Genomic DNA, 13299 nt, shown 5'->3' on the forward strand with positions numbered 1-13299 from the left:
TTTGTCAAACTAAACAGAAAGCCGTTTCGATAAATTAACAATAACGCGGGTAGCGTATAATGATCGAATATGCAGTAGCAACGGCAGCGCGATGTATTTTCGGTCTTTGTTCGAGCACACAATGTAATACACAGCAAATATGCCTGTGTGTGTGTGTGTGTAATATAATTCCAGATGCTTTTTCTGTATCGTCGGCCTAGATCGCACGGCGACGCTCATTTGCATACTATTTCCAGGATTTCTGATAGATCAGCGCGAAGAGATAAAACAAGTGACAGGTCTGCGATGCAGCATCGGATCTTGATCGCTGTATATATTTACGACCGTTTGTTTACTCTCGCTCTCGAAAAATGCCTCTCGTCGGATTTCAATTTAATAACAGAGCCTATATACTACAGCTCCGTAATCGAGTTATTAGAGTATATATAGCTATCAATATATGCGCGCAGGTATACGGCTTTTGCGTTTCTATTAGCGGCGCGCGATCTAGATTCCGACCCTTTTTTCGGCCCGCACATTCAGCCCGCGAAACAAAGGCTATCCATATAGTCGAACGCGAGAGAGATCAGAAATTAAAGGCCGTTATCTTAATCCGGATCTCGGCGCTGAAAAAAGGGACGAGAGAGAAACACCTTCCGCGGCTCCGTTCATTCATGCGGCTCTTTCTTTCTTCTTTTTTCTCTCTCCGAAGTGTTCGCGCGCGCCGAAGGACAAAGGCGCTCTCGCTTGTAATCGCTTATCCATATACACACTTCGAAATTAATTAAAATTAGAGCCATTAGCGGAATATTCGAAAACTCATATACGCGCTGCGATCCCGCGAGATGTAAAGAGGTCGCGCGGAAGAAATAGTTTCGGCGGCCCCCATTGAGCTATATACACACACGTAAGGCACAAAGACCTTTGAGCGAATATTCTAGGCTGCATCTATTAATCGAATTAATTTAATCTGCGCGCCGAGACTCGCGGCACGTTGATCGCCGTGATGCCGGCCCCGGCTTTCGGATTAACTCTTCTTCTTACTCTTCTCTCTCTCTCTCTCCCCCCTATTCCTTTGCGCTCGGGATTAGAGAAAGTTTTTTTTTCAAAGAGCGCCGAGGAGTGACCGTTGAAATTCTTCTGCATTGTGCGCGTGACTCCTTCGCGCTCGTGTTTTACATGCTCGGCTTTCAATGGACGAGTATAGAAGGCGACGACTCGACGAGCGAACGTCATCCGAAGTGGTTCAATTTTCTCGGAGACAGGACGAAGAATATTCGAAGCGAAGCATTTGCATTTCTCGAGTTTAGCATTTTCGACAAAGAGAGAGACAAGTGTACACGCGTTCCGTGTCCGGCTCTCTCTCTCTCTCTCTCTCTCTCTCTCTCTCTCTCTCTCTCGCGAGAATCGGCGCATTTCGCCCGTGTTCGCGAAAACGCTCCTTTTGCGATCGTGCGAATACTAAAATTCTGCCTCTCATCGACGCGCGGCTATTTCGAGAAACTGCGAATAAAACGTCACACATGGGGATGTAGGAGTGTGCGTGTGTAAAGAGTAACAAAGCCAGCTTTCCACCGAGCTCGATCAAATAATTTATTGAACATTTCGGCCTCCGTCGCAGCTCTTTTTACAATGATACAACTTTGCATTTTCTCCGTACTATTCTTCTCTCGACTCGACTCGTGCGTCTTATCTTCCCATGTCGTGACTGCGCTCGCTCCTGTTCCGCTCTGTTATTAATTATTATTATTTTTTTAACGCGTAATGTACACACCACAGAGAAGACCGTAAATTGTCACCTTTTTTCCCCGCATCAGTCGACGCATGTATACTAACAACCTCACCGCAGAGCCTAGAATCACGAATATCCAGAGATAGTGTTTTTTTTTTGTTTGTTTGTCGAGATACAATTTTTCTTACGAACATAACGACAGCTTGCAGCTTTTTTATCTTTGTTAATATATAACTATACGTTTGCCCTTTTCCCTCTAATTCGAGGAAAAAGCGGCGCACTCTGCTGTTATTTTTTTTTTCTCTACGAAGCGCACACATATGTATAAAGAACTACAGTACGAGAGAGACACAAGCTCCTGATAAAAAGAAGAAACAATTACAGAGTTTTTCACGGAAAAAAGTTGTCTCCTCGGGTCATTCCACGCCGTCGCCGCGTTGACGCTTTAAAAAGTACCATCAAACACTCTCAGTGCTGCAGCGAAACTTTGTTTTGGTTCATAATGTGTGTGTACGTTAATTACTTTGTAAAAAACATTGCGCATATGAGCGTGATTTTGAAATTAGAGTTGAAAGCTTTTTTGTTTTCATAGATTACTTGGGCGAATGATCAATGGTACTGATTACAGAGCGATAATACTCTCAATCCCAATCATTCTCACGCTCGCTTGTAGAAGTCGCGCACGCAAAACACACTTTCTACATGTCTGTCTGGTTCTCGCTTTGGAAAAGAACAACGATCGACTTCGGGATTCCGGATGAGAATTTATCGAGGCGAAAAAACAATGTTTGAAACAAGCCTGTGCGTATTTACACGTTACAGTTACTATTTACAATTATGCGTCGTTACATTTTCGATTGGATTTTCAAAAGGTTGAATATAATACTTTACCTATAGTTTTCCGGTTATATACTCGTTACTTTATGTAAGTTAGATCGCGATGAAAAATGTATCGTTTTATTATATAGCTCGAATTTCATTCGTTACATTAAATATCTTTACTGGATACGATTTTATGCTGGGTCGTTGATTCACTTTAATTATTGCCTTTAAAACTATACGAGCCGATCAATTGCAAGCGCAAACTAGTCTATAAAATTCAATTCATAAAGTGTAACAGTGTTTCAAGCAATTATACTTTATTGTCTGTCATATATTAGTTATTCGAAACAAATTTTTAAAGAGAACCGTAGAATATAAACAATATGTTTACCGTAGATTACAGTGCATAATATTGACTGGCATTCTGATTCGGCAAAATTCTTATCCGGAATCCCGAAGTATGATAGAAACTGAAAGTGACTTACAAAAAGGATCGACGGCTTTCGCAATACAATCTGCGGAGAGAATTCGGGCAAAGATTGCTAGGAACGATTGTGGCACTTTTTCTTTATATTTTTTTGTATGCATTTTGTTAACCATTCTTATTCGACTATCCCGTTGTCTTTGCTCAATCAAAGGGAATAATTATCACTTGTATTGCTCCGGATTCAAAACTTTGCCCTGATTACTCTGAAAAAAGAAGAGTAAGCGATGAAAAAGGAAACACGTCGAGAATACCCCAAAAAACTCTCACCTCCGATATCCTTCCATATATAATTATACAATATAATATATAATATTTATATATTTCGTTACTCTAGTTATCTAAATATATATAATATATTCATATGTATTCGTATATCATTTTTTTCTGTATATACCCTTACATCATAAATTCTCGTGTAGAAATAATTCTGAATCTTCTCTTTTTTTCCTTTAAATTTATTGTATTTGTATGCTCGCCAGCTGTGTTTTTTTTTTATTTTTTTTTATCGTAGGTCCAACGGTTCATCGCACGATTTTCATACTTTGACCTCTTTTTACATGTTTATAAATGCTACTTTACAGAGTTTTTTTTTCACAAGATTCATTGATCAATGAGATTACGCGACGTTTTGAAAAATGTTCAAGCCGACTGATTCGTTTATACAAAAAGACGAAATGTCGTAGGTTGCTTGGATAAGTGCACGGTTACACATCGCATTTCACATCACAGGCAAAAATATCGAAAACAGTTCGTATCTATTGTTTGTAGTAGTTTTTCTTTTGTTTATGCTCTTATACTGACGACTGGTTCTCTCGACAAAAACCAGAAACACACCCAGTTTTTCGTGCAATACAATTATACAGGTTGACATTCTCGACAACGCTTCTTGCAACAAATAAAACAAAACTCAAATTAATAAAACAATTTTTTTTATTTTAATTCAACCACACATATAGTATTTACATTTATTCGAAAATCATATATTAATTATCTGAGAATAGTATATAATCGAATAGCGTAAAAATAATGAATTACGAGCCTACACAACATATTGTCAGTCCACTATGATCAAGGCTTGAAGAAAGTTTTAGTACACTCGTTTTCATGTACTTCTCATTTAAATGCCCAAGAAAAATAAAGTCTATCTTGATCTGACAATTGTCTAATGCAAAAAAATCTTTCTCAGCATTGCAAAAGTAGTAGACGAGTTAAATAATAATTAATATATAATTGTATAACATACTAGCGTCAAATACACATAAAGATTACTCGTATTTATGCGCTTTTTGGGGTTTGAGAGTTCCCGATATCTATTGATTTTCACATTATCTAAAAGGCATATTCAAAGTAATTGTTCCAATTCGTCGATCGTATTCATACGATTATTTTCTTGTCAGATAATTTGATGAATTTGAAACAATTCATCGGCAGCCTATGTTTATAACACGTCGAGAAATATCAATTTTCTCGCTGCGAAGAACCGTCGGACTCTTATTCTGTTATACCCGATGAAAATTTATCATTAATATCAATACAATGTAAAATCGTTTACAGCAACTGCACCTTTAATTCTCCTCACTACATTTCAAACCCAATTCGCACAACATTTTCTTTCTCCTTCTCAATATCTTTAACTTTTTTTTTTGATTAATGCCAACGAACTTTCCTTACGTATCTGCCCTCCTCTTTAGACTTCGAGAAACAAAACGCGATTCTGGATACAATATAATCCGTTCGCCTTGAATTGTGAGAATCTCATGGACCATACGCAAAAAAGACGAATGGAGGATATGCTTCTTTTTTTTCTTCCTACGCGTGCACTGTTCCCATCTTAACCAATTGCAGAAACCGAGTATGCGGAATTCTATCAATTCTTATCCATCTTCCTCGGAGAAGACGAACTCAATTAGTATCATAATATCGAGAAGTATAGAAAACTTTGCACGCACACGATATTTATAATAGTATGCTTGTTCGGAAAAAAAGGAGAAAACTTTGTATACGAATTTTTCTTTCTCTTTAGTATAAAAAAAGGAAATTGGCTAAGAAACTACTTGGTCTTGATTATGGGGAATTATTCAAAAGATTTGTTACATACACGTGGGTTCTCAAAACGTAATATTCTTATTGTTTTTCATCTGTTTAGCATCTTTTACTTTATTTCAAGTTTTCACTCGCCTCTTTAACTTCACTTTCTCACACTCTTTCGCACTTCGAAAATAATAACTTAATAGTCAGAGTAGATCCAATATATTAGATATTAAATAATACAATAGAATAATATTAATAATAATGATAATAAGAAGAAATATATTAATTTTAAATAATATGATTTCTAACAAAACACCCGCCACGCAGCTTTTGCTATTGTAAATATTCAAAATCAACGACATCCTTTCTATCGCTTGGAATTTCAATGGAATATAACTAGTACAAAGTAGAATAATAACCGTATAATAGAAATAGTTCGTTATAATCGCCATTTCATATTTAAAATATTCTCTAATATTTCAAATAATTATGCGTTTTGCCATCGAGTATATTATAATATAATCATAACAATTATTCGTGCTGCAGATGAAACAAAAAACTCGCTTTCTTGTAGTTCATCACATCGATTTACAGCGCCATGTTACATGCTCGCCGCGTCAATACTACGCATTAATTTATTCATTGTTAAACATTATTTAGCAAAACATTTACAACCGCAATAATTCGTAATGTTTACGCGTTGTGAACTCGCCTACGTAGGTATTTCGAGATTTCAGAGGCCTTCAGAAGAGAGAATCATCTTCATAGTATATAAATTAAAAACTCATCCACACGATGTAAATCGTGCAAAATAAAAACTTAAGCGTCAGTAGTTTGTATCAAATCGCCCTACTATTGTAGAATCAAATTTACGTGCATTCGTTAAATATTTAGATTACCAAAACCTATGCTCGTCATTAGAACGTTATTTTAAGAAACGAAAAATCGAATATTCACCCGAAGCATGATCATTGCTAAAAAACAATCAAAAACAACTAATGCAACGTATACTTCTACTAGTGACTTTTAAATACTTAGTATTTATATCTTTAATTTAATTAGTAAATAATTTTATATTCTGAACTTTCATTTGTGTACTATATTATAAAACGCTATAGTACAGCTACGCATATAATGCACAAGTATGTTGAATACTTGATAGTTTGAATCGTCATAATACACTCTCGCAATAAAATATTTGAAACGGAGAATATGATGGAAAAAAGAATCCGTAAAAAAATTGCGAACCAAGTTAAAATGTTTCTGTTTCGTTTGGTTCTCTCTTCTTTGAAAAATTAAATCGAAAAAATGGTAAATGGAGCATTAAAAAGGCATAAAAGAAAATCGAACGAAATCAAAAAGTAATCACTACTGAAGTGCTTTTGGAGAGTCGGAAAATGCATTTTTTACGTCGCAAACGTTGATTTCTCCCGTAGTATCCCTGCTCGTGTATACAATAAGATATTTCTCTTCGCTAAAGTGGTCAATGCCCCTGGCTTCTTTATTTTTTTAAATCTTCGTCGCGAGTTGTGACATTCTACTCTAAATCGCTAGTTGAAAAATATTCACCCTTCATCTCCTACTCCACATCCTATCCCCCAGTTTTCTCTCTTGGAGCGTGTAAAGACTATCTCGCAAAAAATATCATTATTTTCATCTCGTTTTTTTTCATTTTTCACCTATAAAATTGTCAAATCCACCGAGGGCGCGCTCGATCTCCCCTTTTTTTAGTTTAACGTCACGCTCGATATATATCGTTACAGATATCATACACAATAATTATTCGCTTAATTGATTTTTTGTCGCTCGCAGACAAAAACACACACACTATTTTCTTCTTCCCTTCTTTCTTCGATCCCGCCCCTGAGCAGCTCTTCGGTGTTGCTGTATTTTTTTGTTTTTTCGTCTTAGAGCTAGTCGAGTCATCCGGGATTCTTGACCAGCTTTTTGCCGCGATAGTCGTAGACCCTCCGGCAGAAGAGGACCATGTCCTGGGGCACGGGGATAGGAGGCTGTCGGGCTTCGCGTGGGTAGAGCTGATCGCCCGGAGGTACTATGAGGCCCGGGTAGTCCAGGCCCTCCTCGATCCTTCGAATATTCTTGCGATAGCTGGAAAATGAAAAAAAAAAGTTTAATACTCGTTCCAATGTTCCGCATTCGGTCGATACGAGCAGAGTTTAGCTTACCGGCAATATTCATTAAAGGTGAGAATATAGCATTTGTCCTCGATAGTAGCCACGCTATTGGCATCTCGATGCCGGGAGGCAAATACCTCGTCGTCGGTGTCATACTCAGTACGACCCTGTTCGGTATGCTCCGGTCTGTAGTACCACAGTAGCGAGAACATCATTTCACCTAATTAATTGGAAAGCAGGATTTATTAGTCGAATGAATTATCGATGGCTGAATAATTCAACAGCCGATATCTCTCGTTTTACTATCTGTCGCAGAGAGAGAGAGAGAGAGAGAGAGAGAGAGAGAGAGAGAGAGAGAGAGAGAGAGAGGGAGAGAGAGAGAGAGAGAGAGAGGGAGAGAGAGAGAGAGAGGGAGAGAGAGAGAGAGAGAGGGAGAGAGAGAGAGACCTTATTCGATAGATTAACCGATTGATTTTCACAAAAATCACTGTAGAGGCAACTTACCATCGTCCGGATTCTCCCAGAGCGCGGCGATTTTCGCCACGTAAGGCAAATCCGCCTTTCTTGGTCCGCTCTTCAGCAAGACGCAGTCCAGCGGTCGGAGAACGTCCCCGCTCTCGTGCCTCATGCTGACGTAACATCGGCGAATGGCTGACTCCTCGTTCTAAAAGAAAAAAAAAATGATGAGTTAGATTCGCTCGTAGCGTTGATCGTTTCAAGCTCGCTATTCAACTAACAGTCAAGTAAACTTTGGCCTCGAACGCCTCGCCCTCCCAGCTCCATCCGTTGCTCCACTTGGGTTTGAGAAACGGTTTCCTGATCAGAGGCAGGCACTTGCCCGGCGGTTCTTTAAAGTGTTCCTCGATTTTGAAGTAGCTGTCCCTCCTGCAGACGGACTTCTTCGCTCCCTTGCCTTTCTTCTTGCACTTCTTGGGTTCGGCCGTTGCGTCGTGCACGGCCTTGCCCTTCTTCGCGCAATTGTTCAGCTTAACAGCCTTTGCCTCCTTGCAGTGCGCGACAGGCGCGGAGAAAACTGGAACGACGTTGGATTTTGTATCCTTGGAGTCCTTGGCTTCCACCGTACTTTCTTTGGCCTCCTTCAAGCCCAGGCTCCTGTTCTTGTTGTTCTTCGCCTCGACGAACTTGTTGCTCTTGACCTCGAGAATCTTGCCGTTGTCCAGGGTCTCCAGGATCTTGTTCTCGTTCTTGGCCACGACGATCTTGTTGTTCTTCAGCTCGGCGAGCTTATTGTTGTTGTTCTTCGTCGCCGCCTCGATCAGCTTGTTGTTCTTAACCTCCGCGAGCTTGTTGTTCTTCGCCTCGAGAACCTTGGTCTTGACCTGGAGGATCTTGGCCTTGACCTTGATGTTTTTCGTCTTGACGTTCTGCACCTTGGACTTGAGCTTAGCGTCGACCTTGCTGTTGATCTTCTGCTGGCTGTTCTTGATCTCGTTCTTGATCAGGCCGAACTTCTCGCTGACGACCGCCTTGACGATGTCGAGCTTTTTCGAGGCGCGCTTTATGGTCGACAGAAGGTTCACGCTGTTCTTCTTGTTCTTCTTCTCGACCTTGCCGTTCTTGGCCTTCTTCGTCTTGGCGGGCTTCGCCGTCATCTGCACGCTCTGCTGGATGACGTTGTCTATCGTCTCCATGATCGAGGTCTCGCTGGCTATCGTCTTGCCGCTCTTCGACTTCTTCGGCGGCGTTTCGGCCGAGTTGACGGTGGCCTCGGACTTGCGCTTCTGACTCTGCAGCTCATTCTTCGTCGGCTGCTTCTTCTTCTGCGTGGGAGTGGAAGGCGAACTCTGCGGATCCGAGGTGGGTTCGTCGGTCGTGCCGTTCTGCGCGGGCTCGGTCTCCACCGCTTGACCGTTGGTCACCGGAGGCGTCGCTGCGAGTTCCCTGGGCGAGCCGACGGACATGGTCCGCTTGTTGATCTTCTTCAGCTTGGCGATGTCCGAGAGGCTGTCGAGCGACAGCTTCCTCTTGGTAAGCTTCTGGCGCTTGTGTTGCTGCTGCTGCTGCTCGGAGGTGGGCTTCTCCTCTTCGTCAACGTTCTCCTCCTCGTCCTCGTCGACCTCCTCTTCGTCCTCCCCCGTCTCCTCTTCTTCGACGAGAGGCTCTGGCGCGGTGGGCTCGTAGTCCGGCTTCTTCCAGTCGGCGTCGGCCTGGTTAGAAAAGAAGACGTTCTGAATGGGGCAGAGGGTCGGGGATGAGCATGAGTTGCGCCAGCAATGATGATGATGAGAATGAGAGAAGAAGAGCGCGCAAAGCTTACGTACCAGTGCGTTGAGCTCCTCCTTGACCTCGGTGTCTGTCTCGAGTTTGCCGCTGCCCGCGTCGTCGTCGAGGATGCCCGAGTCCTTGTCCATCTCGCAGATGGCGAGCTGGCTGCTGGCCGCGGCGGCCTCCTTGACGCACTGCTCGCACTTGAGCATCTCGCACTTGACCTTCGGCTGGAGGGCTGTCTCGGCGGAGCTGGTGGCGGCGCTGCCGTCCTCTATCGCGAGGCAGCTGCGCGACTCGCACTTGACGTTGTTGTTCTCGAGCTTGAGGCTGTGGTGGTGGTGATGGTGGTGGTGGTGCAGGTGGTGGTGGTGGTGTGTCGAGGGAGAGGCCGAGGCGTTCGAGGGCGGCTTGTCCAAAGCGGCCTCGTCGCCGGCCGGCGACACGCTCTTCTCGAGCTTCACCTCGCACTTGTCTTTATCCGAACCGGTGGCGGCTACGGCGGCGGCGGCTGCAGCTGCGCTCGTCGAGGCTTGCTGCTGCTGCTGCTGCTGCTGCTGTTTTGGTTGTTGCTGCTGCTGCTGCTGTTGATTGGCTGCGGCAACGTTACCGCGGTGAACCGGGTTGAGTTGGACGCGATCCGTGTCCCAGGCGTTGGCGCCGTGCGGGGGTGCTAGCCCGGCTAGACCCCGCGCCGGCGAGGGCGGCCCCACCAAGGCGCTGGGTGGCAATGACAGACCGGGCCCCGATACTACTGGCGCTCCCTTACCATTACCAATAAGGGGCCCAGTATCCGCGTTTTTTGGACACGACTGCATAGGGCACGGACAGCTTTGGAAGGCGTCTGCGAATCGAGAGATATGGCGATGAAATTATTATACAGCCCTGATGATGCGGTGGAAATGAAAAACGCAAGAGAATGCAACAGTTTGCTGTATTTTATTAACATTATGCAAGAGACTATTGAAAAATGTAAGCGCAATATATTATGTAAGAAATGGCGTTTGGTACATTTTGTTACATTTACATTTTCTTACGCTTTAACATTATTTTAAAAAATTATCAAACGTAGCAAACCGTATAAAATTTTAAAACTCTCACCGGGGAAAATTCAGAATAAATTAAATATACTCACGGTCTACAAAAGGTCGTCCCTGAGAGTGCATATATGCGGGATTTGGCGGCGGCGGAGGCGGTGGCGGGGGCGGCGGATACCCGGCGTAATACGGCGGCAGGTACTCGCCTGGAGGCGGCTGGTACTCGACGACCCCGGGACCTGCGCCGGAGCCGCCTGGACCACCGCCTGCCCCTGTCTCCTGATACGCGTAGTACTGCCTGTGATGAAACCAAAAACGTCGAGGTTAATCAACATGCTATTGTATCATAATTTTAGATCATTTGATTAGAGGCTATGAACTAAGATAGAAATGTTTCTCTATTCATGGTGTAGGGTAGCGGTGTGCGAGTGAAACTCGAACTTTTTTTGTTTTGATTGCAAAATCAATCTGGGATATTATAAATCTACTTAAATACTACGATTGTCGAGTTTTTACATATATCTAACGAATACTATGGTTTTTCCTCGTTTCATAACAGTGATATGTTACTCAAAGCTTCGAGTACTTTTTCGAGTTTTTTGCCTAAAAAATAACTCGATTGGTTGTTTGGACTGATCTTTCAGCCTATCAACAGTTTTTTGCTTTTGTAATCTATTGAATCTGTTCAATCCGTACGTTAACTTCAAATCTAAACGCTTATAATATATTACCATGTCTTTGGTTTAATTATTTGCAACATAATGTAACCAAATGTAAAACTCGACTTTTGACTCGCACACCTCTAGTGTAGGGCAAATAAAGAGTCGCAACTAGTGAAAGCTGTCGATCAACGTTCATAGAGTCTCCGGCAGTTGTAGCATAAGCGGCTCAAACAGGTCCAGCAAAAGACATTTTGGCATAGGTATGGTAAACCTTTGTATATATGCACTACGGCTCGCAGATTTAGATGAGGGAAATAGGAAAGCGCGTGTGCGCGACCTATCTTCGCTGGCCAAAGACATAGAAAGAGTCGGACTAGAACGAAAATACTTTATTTTGAGTTTTTATTCGTACTACGTAGCCGTTCTCAGCGAAAACTAGCACGATTAAAAAATGCATATTTTAATTTATCGTTTCTAGAGCACCGGAGTAAAAGCAGGAGGACATGCACTGAGAAAAATATGACAGTAAAAATTACTATCTCGGATGATAATTTGGTAACAGACTCGAAAGCTAGTAATTTTTACTATCTTTTATAGTAAAATTCACTACAAGAGATATTAATTTTTACTATCTCAGATAGTAAAGATTGTTACGGCTTTCAAAAAACTTAATTTTTTAATTTTTACTACCTAAGATGGTAAAATGCACTATAAAATGTGGGAAAAAATATAATATTCTCAGTCGGTGAGGTTAGAATTTAATTTTTTTTTCTGCGGTAATCAGTATTTTAGTTGACATTTTACGTTTATTTTATTATAATGAGTTTCTGTGTCTATTGATTTAACTTTATTATTTATTAATCGTCGTTCATTTTTATTAACTTTAGTTCGTACGTCAATTAATACATCAGCTAGATCTCAAATTTTGTACGTAACAGATCTGTTTAGGTAAATGGTTAGCGCACTCGACTCTCATGCCGGAGCTCCAGGTTCGATTCCCGTCGCCGCAAAAAAACATTTAATCTCTTTCTTTCTTCCAAACATCATAATAATAATCAATAAAAATAATAAAGTAATAACAGCGCGAAGTACCTAAGAGGTGTAAAATATAGAACTAACTAACAAAATTGAAATTAAATTTTCAAAAATTAGACTTCATCAAAAATTACTATCTTTGGATGTAAAATCTAATATCTTAAAAGTCTGTTACCAATTTATTCTGAAAAGCAGTAAAAATTACTATCCCAAATAGTAATTTCTACTATCAAATTTTTCTCAGTGTGCTTAATCGTGCATCGAGCCTAATAGATGAGTTTACATCGTTTAGAAGCAGTGTGTAACTTGCCTCTTTTTAAAACACACTATAGTCTTCGTACAGGAAGAAACGACTTATCGATCTCAATCAATCAAACAATCAATAAAGTAATAATTAATTAATCCTTACCTTCGATAGGGAGGCGCATACTTGTGGTAATAAGGCGGCGGGTGTGGGTGCGAGTGCGAGTAGGAGGGCGGGTAGCAGAGCTCCTGGTACTGTGGCGGCGTCGCGTAATACTGCGGGCAGTAAGCGCGATAGAAGCCTCCACCTATGCGCAAACATCCGAAATACAACAATAACTCGTTTATCACGTACATGTATTTATATTATTATTACCAAAACGTTCATCAAATAAGACAAAAACTGACCTGTGCTGCTGGTGCCGCCTGAGGTGGTGGAGGTCGCGACGAGGTCGTCCGAGCCCTCGGAGTTTTGCGGGGGCGTCGGCGTCGGTTCAGGCGGCGGCCCCTTCACCGGCGGCAACGTCGGCGGATGCTGTATCAGCGGACCAGCCGGCTGATAGTATCCTGCAACGGCACAAACTCTCGGTTACACACCTTTCCTCTAACGAATTCGATTATACGATTTTACGCTGTGACGGCTAATTTAATTCTCTCTATCGGCCGAAGTTATACTTGTGCGCTTCGACTTCGAGAGCACGCAGATATAAGTTCTTCGAATTTTTTATCTTCGCGCATAGCCTCTTCGCGAATCATCGACGTGTGTTATATCGGAAGATAAGCTGCGCGCGAGCTTTTATCGCCGAGACACAGTTTTAATTAAAGCTGAATTAGGGTGCAATAAATCGTTGTCGGTCGAAATAATCGCTGGAATAAACAGGCTAAAAGTGGACGCTATCCCAGATGTCGC

The 13299-nt window shown here is 41.9% G+C and overlaps 1 protein-coding gene across 3 annotated transcripts in view; it reads right to left on the reverse strand.

Annotated features, from left to right (window-relative positions):
* Nucleotides 1-1547: 1547 nt before the first annotated feature.
* Nucleotides 1548-13299, reverse strand: part of LOC100117456 — an 81868-nt gene continuing 70116 nt past the window's right edge. For 2 of the 3 annotated variants that reach the window (XM_031930550.2, XM_008215736.4), the window contains exons 5-12: nucleotides 12798-12956; nucleotides 12556-12697; nucleotides 10548-10747; nucleotides 9469-10256; nucleotides 7924-9375; nucleotides 7691-7850; nucleotides 7238-7406; nucleotides 1548-7160 (exon numbers count right to left, since the gene is read on the reverse strand). In XM_031930550.2, coding sequence (XP_031786410.1) covers nucleotides 6974-7160; nucleotides 7238-7406; nucleotides 7691-7850; nucleotides 7924-9375; nucleotides 9469-10256; nucleotides 10548-10747; nucleotides 12556-12697; nucleotides 12798-12956 — 3257 coding nt within the window. In that variant the 3' untranslated portion in view covers nucleotides 1548-6973. The remainder of the gene's footprint in view (nucleotides 7161-7237; nucleotides 7407-7690; nucleotides 7851-7923; nucleotides 9376-9468; nucleotides 10257-10547; nucleotides 10748-12555; nucleotides 12698-12797; nucleotides 12957-13299) is intronic. The other variant, XM_031930551.2, reaches the window with a different exon arrangement.

Source organism: Nasonia vitripennis, chromosome 4 (assembly GCF_009193385.2).
Source record: "Nasonia vitripennis strain AsymCx chromosome 4, Nvit_psr_1.1, whole genome shotgun sequence".
NCBI lineage: Eukaryota > Metazoa > Arthropoda > Insecta > Hymenoptera > Pteromalidae > Nasonia > Nasonia vitripennis.